Source organism: Mastigoproctus giganteus, chromosome 3, assembly GCF_048544385.1.
Source record: "Mastigoproctus giganteus isolate SK-2022 chromosome 3, ASM4854438v1, whole genome shotgun sequence".
NCBI lineage: Eukaryota > Metazoa > Arthropoda > Arachnida > Uropygi > Thelyphonidae > Mastigoproctus > Mastigoproctus giganteus.
The window spans coordinates 249,980,990-249,999,183 of record NC_143577.1 but is presented as its reverse complement, the minus strand read 5'-3'; the positions used below and the strand labels follow the sequence as shown (position 1 = coordinate 249,999,183).

Here is an 18,194-nt window from a genome sequence, read left to right as displayed (position 1 = left end):
ATTGTCCCATTTCTAACACCAAGACACAGGACTCTGCGCCTCAAATGGGCAAAAGAACACTGGCACTGGACCTTGGATGACTGGAGACCGGTCTCCTGGTCCGATGACTCCCATTTCCAGTTATTTCGAGCAAACGGGAGGGTTCGTATCTGGGGGAAACCGCACGAAGCTATGCACCCGTCATGTGAACAAGGAACTGTTCAGGCAGGTGGACGGTTGGTAATGGTCTGGGGAGTGTTCAACGGGCACACGTTGGGACCTCTGGTACGTCTAGACGTATCTCTGAACGGTCCAGGTTACGTGTCCATCCTTGCAGACCATCTGCATTCCTTCATGGTCATCGTGCACCCTGACTATTCCAGCAGGACAATGCGCCTCCTCACAGAGCCGTGATGACTAGAACATGGTTCGAAGAGCAAATTTTATCACCATGGAATGGCCTCCCCGTTTACCAGACATAGACCCCGTGGAGAGAGCGGTGCAACAAGCAAGGGTGGAAATAACTATGGAACGCTTTCGTGAACTAGTGGACTCAATGCCTCGCCGTGTGACTGCTCTTATCCGGGCGAAAGGTGGGCCTACCCGTTACTAGGCAGGTATCCCATGATTTCTGTCCACAGTGTACATTAAGCGACAAAGCAACTAAGGCTATGAAGCAATATATTGTCACTGTAACTGAGTATTTCTTTGCTATTTGAAAACCCGGGCTTCCAGAAGAATAAACACGCAACCCTCACCTGAGACCGACAAACTCAACCACGTTGTGAAAAAAAAAAGCCCACATAAAATTTTGCATTAAGACGATTAACTCAGGCCTTTTCCACCTGGTGCGCGAAGGAAGGTGATTATAACCACTGTGCTAATCTTGAAGATAGCAAGTACCTTTGTTATCAATACGAAACGCCATAGACCTCGTGGGTATAATAATCACCGTCCTTTCCACAGTGGATAGAAAAGACCTGAGTTCGAATCCCGTCTATGAGGGGATTAGTTATGGGCCTTTTTCGGAACGTGGCTGAGTTAGTCGGTTTCAGGGGAGAACAGCATAGTTTTCTTTTTCTCCCAGAAACTCAAGATTTTCGTTCAGCAAACAGCAAATTGACCACAGAGCATATGCAATTTATAGACATAATACGACGCAATATGGCCTAAGTCGTTGATGCGCCTAAAACCCTGCAACAACAAAGCACATATTTTCACAGTTAGCAGTTTTCAGTCGGAATTCTCTTCACATTCCAGAAGGATTTCGAGTTTTTCATCCTATAAACCATTCAAATCAACTAATCACATAATGGCCTTCTCCACTCGATGTGGGAAGGACAGTATTGGTACGCATTTCACTCTACATATGGTTAGCTAATAAATAAATAAGTATATGGTTTATTTTATTATTATAATATATATTTTTTCCCCCTTTTTGGAGCAGATTTCTCATTTACTCAATTTTACGAAAAATCAAATTAACTGAATTATTTTCATATAATTAATCTAATGCATTTGTATCTGAAATTTGACCAGCTTGGAGCATTTAAGCTGTACAACCATAAATAACGTACGACATCAAATAGGTAATTATTTTTTTATTTTATTTCTTTTAAATTACTCTTAACAGTTAAACATCCTTCACTCACCGGCTTTAGTTCCACCAGTTGTCGCTGGAGGGCCTTGCTTTGGTCTTCGAGTTCCTCCTTCCTCTCAAGCGTCGAGTGCAGCTCACTTTCCTGAAAAAGTGAACATTTTATCATTTCTTATTATTACATTCGGGTTTCAAAATAGGTGCGTTTGAAAATAAAGTCACTGGTAGTTTCAAGAGAAGATCTATAGAAAATGAAGAAAGGTAATCTCGAAAATTTTAAAAGTTTAAAACAAAGAACGGCTGACGATGTTCGATCAGAGATGCTGTCGATGTGCTTGCACACTAACAATCTATCTAATGACCACTTGGATGTTGTTTGTTTTAATATGAATTCCACCGCAAAATGCCGACTCTTCCAACTTCCGTGTAGGATGGACAGAAGCCATATAATTCTCTATCTTTCTCTCTTATCTTACGGTGTCGGAAAGGGCTCATTTGTTTCTCTTTCCAATATCCTGTGTGCCCACTTCCTGTCCACAATTAGGTGTAGCTGATGAGGTAAATCTCTTAGCTTTAATGTCAATGTGACCCAGTTGGACAACGTAGCTCGACAAACTGCAAATTGCATCGGCAAACTGAAATGTCGTAAACACGATAGAACAGAAGGGACAAGAGAAATTAAGGCAATTAACCAGCGGACGTACACTTCTTAAAATATCTTTCAAATGTTTAATGTTTACACGAAGGCTATTTTGGAGTTTCGTACACAAATTACTTGAAGAAAAGATAAAAAAAGAAAGCGTGTGCTATACCGAAAAACATCCCAAGTAACGTATTTTAATGGTAAACTGCTATTGCGAAGGAACTTTTGAACAAGAGTGACATTTGGAAAGCTTTTCGTCTTGCTTTATTCTAATGAGTTTCACTAGAATGAATGTGAGCTGGCTGAAGTGAGATGAAAAGATCGATGGTATGTATTCTTTCACAAAGACAGAGGATCGTGAACTAAACAAATTATGCATGCGAGCATTAAATTTTCTTGAGAGATACATTCCAATTTATTGATTGATTATTTCAGCTTATTTTTGTTGTTTAATTTTCATAAAAAGTCGAGGAGCTTTGAAAGCAAAATAAAAAAATAAAAAAACGACTTTTAACCAACAGGAAAACAAAGTCGCATACATATTCATTAAATTCACTTTTTTTCCTTTAAGGTTTTGTCATTTTGTGAAAAGCCATTCACGAAGAGTGATTTGAATAGACACGGCACAAAAAAACAAGTCATTATCCTTCTGTAGATTTAAAGGAAGAGTTTGAATTAAGCCAATAGGATGTTTTTATAATTTTTTTTCTCTCCCTTTCCTCTTAAGTACCTCTAGATGGCGCTTAATGTGTTCTGCATTTGCTGAAAAATACTTTCACGCGCAGTATGGATTCGTCTGCTCACTGCACGAGTCCACGCAAATGGAGAAAGATTTCCGTTTTCAATTTTGTGATGTTTATGCGAAAAATTAACAGAATAATTTTTTAAAAAATTGTATTTTTTCCTCCAGAAAGCATCATAAACTTACCAACCCTCTCATAGGTAATTTGAATGCATAATTAATATTAATAAACACTTAAACTGATACTTTTCTGTATAAGATAAGACTTTAAAAATACATATTTAAAGTAATATCATTAAATGTAATTAGATTAATTATTTTATTTTCATGAAAGTTTTCCTTTTCTAAATATGTTAGTAATATTAAAATATAATTAAAATTAATGCAAGCGCAATGTAAATAATTTGAATGACGCTTTTATTCTACGTTTGAAACAAGTAATAGTAACGAACGAAACTTTAAGCAATACTTTATCAAAATACACAAAAATGAGTATTTTATAAGTATTATAGTATTATTTTATGAGTACTCATGAGTATTTTGAAAGTGCAAATATAACATCAAAAGAAATTTTAGTAACGTAAAATGCATGCTAATACAAATAATTTAATGAGTAAAAATACTCACCAAGTCTGCACACAGTGCCTGTTTCTTCTTCAATTCATCTTGCACCTCTTGCAATTCAGCCTCCTTTTCACCCAAACGAATTTCCTGAAAGAACAGTTTATCTTTTATCCATTAATTTGCACAAGCACATACACGCTAATTTATTTTGAATACTTACTTAATTCATAGCCGTTATGATCCAATCATATAGGCTACAGTTCTCATTTATTAAACATATTACACCTCCTTTCCGATAAATTAATTTACACTTGCATTAATTTAATTAATCATCCTTATATAATACCGAACGGTAGCTACAGAGTGCAAGATAACTCGATAGATGGCGGCACCAGTATACTTCTTAACATCTACATAATGACATGAATCCTTGAGTAACTTGAAAAATTATGTTATCGCTTGCATACACTCTTTGCATGTACAGCTATTTCGCGTGATACCGGTGCGATTACTTCGATCTGCAATCCATGATAGGACCCAAATATCCGAATTGCGTGCTACGCGTTGTCTGCAGCTGTTTGTCGCATGGAAATGCTGTCAATAACAACGAAGAAAGGCTTTTGATTGGTGGTTTTTTTGCACACTTGTGGAGAGTTCTTTGCAAGTCAATAAATAGTGCAATAAATGGTTCAATTTAAATGATGAATTATAAATAAAGTAATTCGCTTTACATATGTAAGCTTACTGGATCCCACCGGAGAATACAAAATAATACTGTTGCAGCGACAGACGAAAGTAATCCAAAACGAACTGTACCTTTCAGCTTTACTGACACCTATCGCCAAATTTCAGAAATGCGCCTTCGTTTTCAAAAAAATTATTAAATCAAAATTATATTATTGAATTAATTATAATTAAATTATAAAAAGCGATTATTATTGAATTATTATCCATGAGATGGTACTTTTATATATGTATAAAATAAAAAAAAGAGAGAGATGCTTTTTTAATAGTTAATCATTTAAACTGAACCATTTAATGTACTATTTATTTATTTAGGCGATCTCCGTAGCCAGGTGAGCAGGAGCATCAGTGCGTAGCACACGCTTCTTGATTAGACCGGGGTTCGAGTCCGTGACCACCAAATACGGAGGATGCGGAAAGGTCAGGGAATGACCACCGCATATCCCCGGAGCAATATGGCCTTAATTGCTAATGCTCCAAAAACCAAATAACAACAACTATTTATTTAAAAAATGCGAGAATTGTCCTCCATTCGGCGCTTACGTTGGGGCCACACTCACAATATCCTAGTTACGCCTCTGTTACTGAGTATCAACTTTAATATAGTACATTGATTTCTTCATTGAATTTGGTTGGAAATAATGCAACTAACAGATGAAATTAGTATTAGCAGTGGTAAATGATGCACGAAAGCTTATAGAGCATCAGGCGAAAAAAAACGACAATTCCCATTTTACCTATTCATTCTCTCCAATACTTTTTTGTCTAGTTCTTCCTTGAACTATCAACTTACACAACAAAAGATGGAAGTTTGTCCTAATAATCAACCACCGGTTTCCTTCAGGAAAACTCCGCACATCTATTCTGCAACCGTCCTTCCCCAACTTCAATCTGTGCCCCTTCATGTGTGTGGTCTGAGCAAGAGGAAGAATCCCATCAGCATTGAGCTTGCTCAAACCATTTAAGGCCCTAAACACCTCAATGAGTTCACCTCGCAGGTACCTAGTCTCCAGACGCTGCAATTTGCAGAATTGAAACCTTTCTTGATAAAAGCACCCCTTTGTACCGCTCACCAATCTCGCTACCCTTCTCTGTACTCGTTCCAGCAGCTCTAGATCCTTCCTAAAAGGAGGCCTCCCGACCTGTACGCAGTACTCAAGATATGGTCTGATCATTGCCTTATACAATGGGATAATCACCTCCTTATCCCTGCTAGCAAAATTCCTGTATATCATTGACAAAACCCCATGAGCTGTCCTAGCAGCCTGTCTGCATTGTTCAAAGATCTTCATAGCTAACTGAACAATTAACCCCAGGTCTTTCTCATTTTCAACTGCCTTGAGTGTAGTACTACACTCAAGGCAGTTACTATAACGTACTGTATTATAATACGTTACTCTGTGGTTAATGTTACCCATATACAGTACTTTTCATTTATCAAAGTTAAACTTCAATTCCTTTTTTCTCAGCCCATCTGACTAACTTTTCTAGACCTTGTCATGCAGTAGCATACTAACCACCCTGACAACCTTTGTATTATCTGCAAACTTGCACTTTAAGCCTGATATGCCTTCATCATAGCATTGATAAATATAGAAAACAACAATGGGCCCAACGTCGAACCCTGGTGGACCCCAATAATAACATTAGTCCATGAAGCGCAATGTCCATTAATCACCACTCTCTGTCTTCTCCCACTCAACTAGCCCTTTATCCATAGCAGCAACTTACCCTTAATGCCACACTGCTCCAATTTGTACAGCAGTCTTTTATGTGCAACAGTATCAAACCTTTCTAAAATCCAAGTATAGGATATCAAAATTATTTTTTGAATCCAGTTCCTTTGCGACCATATTGTAGCAACAGACAAAACTGTTCAAATATGATTTCCCCTTAACAAATCCATGTTGTGTCAGAAGTACAATTGCAGCCTTCTCTAGATGATCCTGCATTACTTTTTTAACCAATGACTCCATTATTTTTCCTGAAAAGAATTAAACTAACAGGTCTGTAATTACGCATGTCACCCTTTAATCAGTTTGTGAACTGGGGATACATTTGCACATCTCCAGTTTGCGGGAACCTCCCCCGAATCCAAGGACGTTCTAGTTGTTTAAGTAATTACATATTGGTAGTTTATGAAAAAACAGATTACACTGCTGTACTAAAATATAAAATATTGAAGACGAGATAATGAAAGAATTGGTATCGTGCCACAGAAACATTGTCCACAGCAGAATGCCAACAGCGAGGCCTGTGGAAGGTACAATGCTTTAGAGGTTTAACTGGGTTTGTTGAAGTACACATTAAATATTTCCATTGCTCGAACGACCACTGAAGCCCTGTCGTGTTGGGACGTTTCATTCTAAAATAGAGGGCAAGACAAAATAAGCTTCGAAACTTTAAGTTTGTAAACGTGCTCAATGCTTTCAACATGTGCTGACAGTTGTAAAAGTACAAGTTTCCATATTTATGATTGTACAATTAAATAATATAGAGTTGGGGACTTAATTCTACTTGCCCCCATCCTCTAAAATTGGCTATATTTCATGTCAACCAACGTTAGACTGGTCAGGTGGAAAACTCAAAATAATTTTTTCGGTTTTTCACTTCACCACACGTCCAAGATAGTCCAGAAGTTCAGTTGTTTGTAGTGAAAGATGCAGAAAGGTGTGACCCGTTCTTCTTCACAGAAAGAACAACCACTAACCCCGTGTACCGAGACTGAAGAATTACGTGATCCCGTAAATTGTTCGGTATGATCTTGGCAATAATGTACTCTTCCAACAAGATGGCATATCCCCCACCTCCATAAGGATGTTCGAGGCTGGTTGGATCGATGGTCGTAGGTTGAAGTCTGTAGCCAACTCGCTCACCGGACCTCACACTTTCGCACTCTTTTATGTGGAGTTACGAGAGACGTTCAGTAAGTTATCTATCTGACTATATATATATATATATATATACTTAATATATTAAAAAAAACTAGTTCTATCATTCTCTCATAAATGCTTGCATGTTATTTGCGCAAGACCAACTCAATACAATTAATTACGGAAGAAAAAAAGAGATTTAAAGTAGCAAACCGAAAGGCAAACAAGCTATCTGCAACTTCGTAACACATGGATATCACGAAATTGCAGCATTCAGCGTTGTAAAATTTTTGACAAAAAAGGGAATGGATCAAAAGTTATTTATGAATGCATGAAAGCCGTAAACAGTATCCTGAATATTAGATAAAAGTTTGGTATAAGCAATTTAAATGGGGTCCCGAATTCACAGATAATCCCCGCTCCGGATGATCAAAGGAAGTGGAAACTCCTTCACCACACGATTCCAGGTGTCAAGGTTCCAACCAGATTCCAAGTGTCTACAACTGCCAGAGAATGTAATGTTTCTAAGGGTTAGTACTGACCACATCCTCCATGAAAACTTGGCCATATCAAATTTGAGTTCTCCCTGGGTGCTAAAACCGATCATGCTTTTTCAACAATTCAATTTGTGAGGAAAATTTACACATTTATGATGCGGATTCATGAGTTTCTTTCAAGAATCGTAACTGCTGATGAAACGTGTATTCATCACTGAGATCCGGAAACAAAACAAGAGTCCATCAATTTTGGATAGTGCTGACCTTTGGTCATCACTACTCAAAATATTCACGATTCAACCCTCCACCGGAAAGATCACGTCACCAAGTTTTGGGATAAGGATGTTGATAGACTACATGCCACATTAGAAGCAATCACTGGAGATGTTGATGCTGCTATTTTCAAAAAATTAAGAGTGCCATAAAGGAAGAGAAGAGGGAAACTGACACAGGTATCTTCCTTTTTTTATGACAATGCTCCTGTACACAAGCCCCAGGAAGCAATTATGAGAAATTTCAGATTCCAGGAGTTAAATCCTACATTCAAGACCTGGCCTCCCAGTGATTATTTCCTCTTCAGCAATTTGAATAGATCCCTGCGTGGACAATGATTTTTAAGTGCTTCTGTTTGTCAGACGAGAACCCACGTTTCTGTGAGGGGAAAAAAAGCATGTACCCTCGCCTGAGACCAATTAACTCTGTCCCATTGTGAAAAAGATCCATAAAATTCCTCGTGCCATTGACATGATTCAAATTAAGGTCTTTTCCACCCTGTACGAGAGAACGGCGATTACACTAACTGTGCTACCCACTCAGGCTTGCCAAACTGATGTGAAATACTAGGAAATGGATGATCACCGCAGGTTGCCTCAAGAAATTCACTGTAATTGGCTAAGGGACATATGATTTTCTGATATAAACTTATTTGTATCATTCTTTTGAAGTACAAATGAAATGTTACTGCTCCAGTAAGCGTCCCATGAAAAGAGGCGTTCTACAAGGTTCTTTCCTGGTCTCAATATTCTTTATTCTCCTCTTTAAAACCATGTAACCTATGCGGATAATGTTCTCATTGTGGTCTAGGATAAAGATTCTCAACAGCTCCAATTCATAATTCAATGCTCCTTCAGTGTAAGAATTACAGTGAAACATCAGCGTTCGTTCCAAATTTCCAAGAAACAGAATTTCTGAATGCAGATCAACTGTTTCTTTTTGGTTAGAAATTGTATCCTCAAACAGCCTACTATAAAAATGCAAATAAATCAAAAATCTTGAAAATATAGATTATAACCAAAAAAAAAAAAAAAAAACACGCAAAACTTCTTGTTCAGAGCAGCCCAAGCATGATCTATTGGACTCGGACTTAGGGTACTGGCCGGCCATTATACTCTCCCTCTGACGGTGTTGGTTCGCCAGAAGAATTTGGACAAATTGTTTCTGCATACATTTTATCTCCGGTATATTATACTACATCCTTTTTTTTTTTTTTTTTTTCATTCTAGGGATTTTGTTCCAAAGACACATCGGAACAATTCAGTGAAATTCTAATATTAGATTCTTCCGGAAAGAGTGTATACAGATTTCACCAAGGTTTTTGATACAATTCACTATATGTTGCTATGATAAACTGTACTCAAATCTCTCTGTGAAATTGGAGATCCTTTCGTCCTCTTCCGCTGCAAACCAACTTTTTGTTCTTGTCCAACAGAACCCCAAAGGTGACACTAATTCAATACAACCCGTCTTCCTTCAAGTAAGATATGCGCAATTTGAAGTGCGTCCATCACCGTCATCATCAGCCATTTTCAATCTACTGAAGGATGAAGGCCTCTCCAGCAACTTTCCAGTTCCTTCTGTTTTGTGCAATGGCCATTCATTTACTACCCATCATGAATTTCATCTGTCCACCTCCGTTGTTGTCTTCCAGGTTTACTTTTAGCTCATCTTGGATACCATTCTGTTATTTTCTTAGTCCATCTGTCATCATGTCTTCGAGCTATGTGGCCTGCCCAAGTCCATTTCAGTTCTTTAGTTTTTATAAGAATGTCATTTATTTGGATTTGCTGCCTAATCCATGTGTTGTGACCTGCATTGCTAAATATACGTTTAAATTAATATTTAAAAAATATCAAGTTGTAATCATAAAAATTAATAATTTGTACTGTAGTCATTATTAAAATTATTAAATAAAGTGTGAATATTTTTTTCATTATCTTCAAAAAAAAAAAAAAAAAAAAACAATGTACCACACACGCGTCCACTTACAGCATCTTGTAGTTCTGTAACCGTCCGGTAGAGGTCGTCTAGCCTTTGTCTCAGCGACTCGTTGGTCTGTTGGAGGGTGAGGTATTTGTTTAGATCGACCTGTTCGGTCCGTTGAGCAACCTGAAAAACAGATCCATGATTTATTAACGAATATTTAACGTTAACTATATCAATAATATCTACATTGTTAGAAAATATTTACACTGGCACAGAAAAATTCTGTACAGACGAACTTCTATTAGTTGTTAGGTACAACAACACGTAATGAACGCTGCACAATGCCTACATATTCAGTTTTTAGACAGTCTCTCGATTCTTTTACCCACTGCATTTAAAATGTACATACTTCCTTTTTTCTAATACGAACATTAACTACTTCACCCACAATTCCTTGCGTTTCAGTTATCGTCTGCCCGAGGCAGAAGTGAAATTCGCAATTTATTGCACGCGCCACGTGCTACCGCGACAGCGGAATTCCATTGTTGAAATGAATGGTTGTGTTGTAGTCATTATTAGACGTCATAGAGAGACCCGAATGACTCGTAGTGGACCGTCACCGGTCTCCGTGCCCTTAACATGCTTACTTCGAGTTTTAATCGATCCGCTAATTCACAAGATGAATGCGTTTCCCGTGTTCTGAACCAGCGAGAAAGGCAGAAATTCCACTTACAAGGAAAATGGCAGAAGTTGCCTAAGATATGTCTGCTGACGAGAGTATAATCATTGTTAGATTTCATTGTTGAACTCATTATCGCGATATCTGCTCCGAATGAAATCCACACGAGACATGTCGTAGTCAGTTTCTGGTTTATATTGAAAGTTTATTTTGGTACGGATGATGACACCAGGTGTCGTTGTAGAGCTTTTACAAAAGAAAGATTAATGAGGTAGGGGGAAATGTTAGAGTTGTTTATTAGTTTCAAAGCTCAGATTAAATGTCCCGCCCACCCATTTACCATTAAAGCTACAGCATCCAGAGTCGGGAGGATCAGTTGATCGATCCATTACGTCGTGTCCGTACATGCACTTGTAAACAGTGGATCAAATCCCTCTGCCATGGAGACCGAAAACAGACCGCGTAATTTTACACCGATAATAGGATCGATGGGAAACTCCTCGTGCAACTAGCATTTGTGTGTGACCAGAACTAGCTGTTCTGCAGTATTACTGAACTGCCATCTGGCGGAGGTTGAAGTAAGTTAATGTGTTAACGGCATTACAATTAGTGTGTTGTCCTTGCCAGACCCGAGTAGTGTTTCTTATTGAAAGACGAAGATGGACTGCAGTTGGTCGAATGTCACATCTCATTAGTTAAGGCACTATAAAACGATGTCTTTGCGATTTAATTTGTAGCAACCATTATTTTCTGTCGGACTATAGTTATTGCATTTTCTAGGTTATTTGCATTCGTAGCTCAATCGAGTTCCTACCTTTTTTTTTTTTTTTTTTGGCCCCTCTCTCTCTCTCTCTCTCTCTCTCTCTCTCTCTCTCTCTCTCTCTCTCTTTGGCCCGCACTTATGACGAAGCGTTAACCTCCCACCGATGAGGTAGGAGGATAGGTCCCCTTCGAAACAGTTGTCTAGTACACAATACATTAGAAATAAAAAATAAACAACATTGTGCTTTTCCTCGGAGAAGTGCTGTTTATTTTTAGTGTACACTGAGAAAATTCATTGCTATAGCTTTAGAACATGAGAGATCAAATTTAAGACGATTGTATCAAGAATCCTATGCTTTTAATAAATTATTTTATTTACAGAGAGAGAGAGAGAGAGAGAGAGAGAGAGAGAGAGAGAGAGAGAGAGAGAGAGAGAGAGACAGACAGACAGACAGACAGAAAAAATACAGAGAAAGAGAATTATTGTCTCCTTTTAGAAATTAGAATTTTTAAGAATTAAAAATATACAGGAGAGGGAAAGAGAGAGAGAGAGACTGAGTGAAAAAGATACAGGAGAAAGAGAAAAAGCAAGGGACAGAATGAAAAGAGAGAGAGGGGAAGACACAGCGAGAATTAAAAAGATACAGGAAAGACAGAATGAAAAAAATAGACAGAAAGAGGGAGAGAGACAGTAGGAAGAGCAGAAAGTGAAAAGAGAGGGAGGGAGAGAAAGGGAAAAACAGACTGACTGACAGAGGGACAGAGAGATAAAAAAAGATTGTGCACGAAAGATATACAGAAATATCTAAACAGAAACAGAGAGAAATAGAAAGACAGAAAAAAAGAGAGTGAAAGAGAATTAAAAAGATACAGAAGAAAAAAAGATGCAGAAGAAAGAGGAAAAGAAAGAAAGAGATAAAAAGAAAGATCTAGAGAGAGAGAGAGAGAGAGAGAGAGAGAGAGAGAGAATTAAAAACATATAGGAGAAAGAAAGAAATGCAGAATGAGAACAGAGAGAGAGGGAAAAAATGAAAAAGATACAGGGGGGGGGAGAGAGAGAGAGAGAGAATTAAAAAGATACAGGAGAGAAAGAAAGCTATAGATAGATGAAAAAAGAGAGACAGACAGAAAGAGATAGACAATAGGAGAAACAGAGTGAAAAGAGAAGGAAGAGAGAGAGAAAAGTAAAAAACAGGCTGACCGACAGATAGAAAAGATTGTGCGCAAAAAACAGACACAGAAACAAGAAACAAGAGTGACACAGACGGACAGAAAAACATTTCAGAGCGACAGAGAAATAGGTAAACAGAAACAGAGTGAGAAATAGAAACATCGACAGGAAGAGAAACAGAAACGTAGATAGAAACAGAGTGAAAGAGATACAGAGAAATAGGGGAACAGGAACACAGACAGACATAGAGGGAGAGGTTAAACGTAACAGAGAAGACAGAGGAATAGAGAAACAGAAACACAGAGAGGGAGATAAATTGGGAAACAGAAATCCATATAGACAGAAACATAGAAAAAAGCTTGAGAGGGAGAGAGAGAGAAATAGGAAAACAGAAACGGAGGGATTCATAGCAACAGACAAATAAAGAAACTGGGAAACAGAAACAGACAGACAGGTGCAGAGAAAGAAAGATTCAGAGCGACCGACAAACGAGAGAAATAGAGAAAAACACACAGGGGATAAAACAGAGAAAAATAAAGAGAGAGGAAAAACGCACAGACAAAGAGAGTGACAGAAAATAGGAACAAAGAAACAGGGCGATAGACATGGAGAGAAAGAGACACTGAGAATTAAAAGAAACAAAAGCAAAACTGAAAGAGAGAGAAACACAGAGGAGACCGACATATATATATATATATATAGAGAGAGAGAGACTGAGGCACACAGTTCGGAAAGAAAGAAAGAAAGAAAAATGAAGAGCGATTACAGAGAATGGCAAGGAGGGAAGGAGAGAGAGAGATGACAGGCAGAGAAAGAGGGAACATGAAGCGTAATATAGTATAAATAAGTGACAATAATTTAAGTTCTTTTTATGGAAAGGAAAGCATTTAAATTGTGATATTTCTGAATTAGGGCATTTCTTAATTAATAATATTTAGAGGGAAGCATTTGGTGATATTTGTTAATTAGGTTTTTATTAAGAATTTTTTTATTTATACTCCAAGAACACCATTTAAAGTCAGAGGGATTCATAAGCGAGAGAGATACAAGAATACTGCCGTATTTAGTATTCACGTGTTATCGAACCACTGTCATTCAAGAGCGCGTACTTATTACTGTGGTGTAAATATTAACGAGACAATAAAACAACGCTGGGAAAACTTTCAAGCCAGGTACAACACGCTGCCCCTCCCACATTATCTTAAGGTGGAATTAAGTACCATTGATTCACACATAGCGTGTGAATCAATGGTACTTAATATATTATAGTTAGTATACCTCTGGAGAGATTGTTCTGCATCTCTCTAGAGGTCATCCAAAAAGTCTCTCCCCAAACGATTCTGGAAAATCCAAACTAGGTGCCTTTCATTAAATAAATTTCCATTTATACGCAGTGCTACTCTGGCCAAAGAAGTATAAAACATTATTTCAATGACAGACGATATGGGTAGTCTTTACTTTTACTTTGTATCCTCGATACCAGTAGCAACTTGGGTAACACCATGACTTTAAACGCGCCTGAATAGCAGGCTTTCATGGCAGTACTCATTGTTCCGCAGATAGTCTACAACAAAGGGGACGAAAAGGTCCTAAAGGCGCGTAACAACTTTAATTTTCTCCTAGACCCGATCCAGTACACTTTTCAAAAAATCCAAAATCAAAGGACAAATCTAGACTGAATTTCAAATCGATTAGGGCAAAAATTTCTCTTTCCACCTTGTCTGGTTCTGCCTATCACATCAGAAATTCCAACACAAACGTAGCTACAAAGGGATTTCAATATGTAAATCACAAGCTTGATCATACATATTACCATATGTATGATCAAGCTTGTGATTGATCATTCATATTACCATATTCATCATAGACAGCAATAATGATTTGTAAGTGGGTGGTGCACAGTTTAATTATTCCAAGTGTACTGGGTTTTTCATCCGTGATGCTTTTCAATGAGTTCAGTACACCTTTATACACTCGCTGGCCAAATCACCTTTTGCCCAAATTACAGCCCGTGAACGTCGTGGCATTTATTCCACTAGGTGTTTGAGGGAGTTTAGTTCCACATTTGACTATTTGTCCATCAGGATACTTATCAACTACTGTATGTATTAATATCGGTAGAGAATTGTTAAGTTCAACTGCCCTTTCCGACATATCCTAGATGTTCCAATTGGATCCAGATGTGGTAGATTATGCGGCCAATGTAGATGTTGGGAATGTTCCTCGGATCATTCAGATACAATTTTTGCATGGATAGTTTGGCTGTCGCCTTAAAGAATCCATTGCAGTCCGGGTAAAAATGAAGCATTGTCGTATCGGACATAGCTTTATGTCCTATACGACATAAAACTATTCATTGGAGATAACACGACTTTTGAACGGTATGAGTGGACCCAATCTGCACCAACAGAACATAATCTGTACCATGATAGCACTTCCAGCAGCCTGAATGGTGGGCACGAGACAGTCTGGATGCATGAGTTCGAGTCCCGCCGATGACGTGAGGAATTTTTATGGGCCTTTTTCACAACGTGGATGAGTTATTCTATTTCAGGTGAGAGTAGCGTGGTTTTTTCGCCCAGAAAACAGAAAATCTACAGACAGCATATACGTAGCAATATGTGCTTAGTCACTAATGCTCCTAAAACCCAACTACAACAAGAACAACGTGTGTTTAATTATCTGTTGACGCCAGTTGCAAAATGTTCCTAATTTTTGGCCAGTCAGTGTACGTCAAAGAAAGCAGGAGCAATGGAGCCCAAGGACGACTTACAGTAGCTTTCCCAAGGACAGTTGCTGTTCCCATCACACAAAGAAATACCATTAACCTGATTAAATATTAACCAGGACACGAGTTGACTATAAAGCGGGTGGGAGTCGTGTTGAACCGTGTGTGTATACATCATTATCTGCACAGCAGCCTACTTCCGTGCGGGAAGTTTGCAGTTTGAAATCAATTGATCAACCAGCGATAGGAAACATTCTTCAATTATTTCCTATCGTCAGCGGACAGATATAAAACGCCTAAATTGCACGACCTCCAGGCGATCAATGTAACCTTCAATAACAGTTTTTAATGAAATCCTTTGGTGTAGCCTGGTGATATGTCCTCACGTACAATCAAAAATCCGTCCTGAAAATCTTGATAAAGTTATATCTTTATGGGATGAACCAGAACATACGCTATTCAAAGTCCAGCAGGAACTCGTACTTTAATCATTAAATATGGAATGCCATTGTCGGCATCTCCCATAATTCCACGTAAAAGCGTATCGACACCAAATACAAATTTCATTTGACTTCTGTATACCTAACACAACTAGAATCCAAAGCAATCTGTTGGAAGGGGGATTAAATTGGACAATTCATACTGTATGCAAGATTTTTCTTTGGCAGGTACACTTGTTAACAAATTTTTGATATTCTTCATGAGTTAAAATGCTTACTTGATGGATTGTTTGTTGTTGTTCACTCACTGGCCAAATGCAGGAATTTAAAACGAATTGTGCGTCAGAAAAGTAAGTCCAGTGTGCAGTAAATGACTGAAAAATTCCATTTGGGCAAAGAAAAACCATTTACAACCGAACTATGCAACGAAAGTTAGAGAATTCTAGAATTTGGTAGTCGTATGTCTATATGAAAGCCACTTTGGAGTGGAGTGCTACCACCAACACTGGACAGTGGAATAGAGAGAAAGGATCGAGTGGTCTGATGAGTTTCAGGTTACACTTTTTGCACCAATGGAAGCGTGAAAGTGTGGCGTGAACTCAATGAAGGCATACATCCAGACTGTCTCGTGTCTACTATGCGGCTGGAGGGCTATTCTGGTGTCTGGTATGTTCTGTTGGTACGCATTGAGTTTGCTCATACCGTTAGAAGGCCGAATTACTTCCGCTGAATATCTTCAAACCTTTGCGCCTAAATTCTCCAGATCTGAGTAGCATTAAGAATATCCAGGAATTATGCTGGAAAGGACAGTTCGGTTTTGCAGTTCTCTACCGATCACAATACAACATCTGGTCAATATCCTGATGGAAGGTGTTGTAGGATTTTAGGAGCATGCGACTAACGCCATATTGCTCCATCTATACTGTCTGTAATTTACGTGTGTTCTGCAATCGATTTTCTGTTTGATGGAAAAGAAACCATGCTACCCTCCCTGAGACCGACTAACTTGGCCACAAAAATTCTTAACGTCATTGACGGGACTTGAGTCTTTTCCAACCGGTGTGGGGAGGACGGCGATTCTACCAACTGTGCTACCTACGAAGGCCCTGATGGAAGAATGTCTAATCAATATGTATTTGGCTAAAAGGTGGCACTACTTTTAAGTATGTTTAGAAATATATATATATTTCTAAACGTTCTTAAAAGTAATATCGCTAACATTTTTCTTAATATCTTGAATTTTTTTTTTCCTCACAACTCATCATTTGCATGCATGTGAGTGGATCGATATCTTAATGAACGCTGCGAGACTGACCGTCTCGTGAATGACCTTTCAAATGATTAATTCATGTATTAAACTTGAATTTTAGAATATATATATTCCAGCCAAAGTAGTTGACGTAGGCTGGAGATATTTAATATGAAATATACTCTGATGCCCAGAAACTTATTTACTTGCTCTGACAAATCACTCTGAGTAATTTCGAAATTATTGTGGAGTAAGAAAACTTCTTCATGAAATGTTTTTTTTTTTTTTTTAGGCAAAATCATCGTGGCCAAGACACTTAGAGAAATGAAAAAATATCGGGGAGCTTTGTCTGGATCTGGGTATAAGGCTGGTTATACATGGATGCCTTATGTTTGGACGTACATACCTTTGAACTACTGTTTCCAAACGTAGGATCCAAAAGTAGCCAATGGAACCTCATAGCCTAAGTTTCCGCTGCGTCCCTTGTGGGTTCAGTTATAATCAGATTCATCTGGTATGACGTTGTGATTAAAATTCATATCCAGATGAGGTGCAGGAAAGTAAAAAGGTAAGAGATAGAAAGTATTTTAGGATAATCCTTGTGATATAGGAGTTTGTTGTTGTAGTAGAGTTTTAGAAGCATTAGCGACTAATGCTATAATGCTGTCTATATACTGTCAGCAAATTGCTTGTGTTATTTATTTATTTCTTATTTTTTTGTGTCTAGATTAAACTGAGGACGGTGAATAACTTTCCCATTGCTTTTTAAAATTTTAATTTAGAAATCCCAAGTCCAATTTTAACATCAAAATTTCAAGTCAAATAAGACAAAAAAGGTACAGACGACAAATAGCTGAAACCTAAATATAAGCGAGAGAGACGCGTCTGCCCTTTTAATTGAAACACTCCTGTATATACATAGATGCGTCTGAAAAGTGATGAAACAAATTCTAAAAAAAATAATAATAATCAAATGTGAAGAAAAGGGTTTATTTGAAAACCATTTAAAATAGTCTCCGCGGGGCTCTATACACTTGTTAATCGTTGAAAGAATTCTTTCAGCCGGAGCCACATGTGATAGATAAGGAGGGATTGACCTCAGCAGTCTCTTTTTTTTTTCTTTTTTTTTTTTTTTTTTTTGTCTAAACGTTGTGTTGTTCAAAATAATCTCCTCGACCAAAATTTGGTCTCAAAAATCGACAATCAATACTATGTTAATAATTTTTTTTATTCAAGAGGAATCGTTCGGAAAAAATTTTATCCAGAGGGAAAAACCATAAACGCTCACTTTGATTTAAAAATGCCGAAGCTACTGTTAAAAATG

The 18,194-nt window shown here is 37.8% G+C and overlaps 1 protein-coding gene across 1 annotated transcript in view; it reads right to left on the bottom strand.

The window, feature by feature from the left end:
* The window catches only part of LOC150089021 (RIMS-binding protein 2-like), a 349,628-nt gene that overhangs the window by 192,227 nt on the left and 139,207 nt on the right, over window positions 1–18,194 (bottom strand). The window contains exons 6-8 of the mRNA XM_090370382.1: window positions 9,905–10,024; window positions 3,589–3,672; window positions 1,632–1,721 (exon numbers count right to left, since the gene is read on the bottom strand). Of these exons, the coding sequence (XP_090226508.1) occupies window positions 1,632–1,721; window positions 3,589–3,672; window positions 9,905–10,024 (294 nt within the window). The remainder of the gene's footprint in view (window positions 1–1,631; window positions 1,722–3,588; window positions 3,673–9,904; window positions 10,025–18,194) is intronic.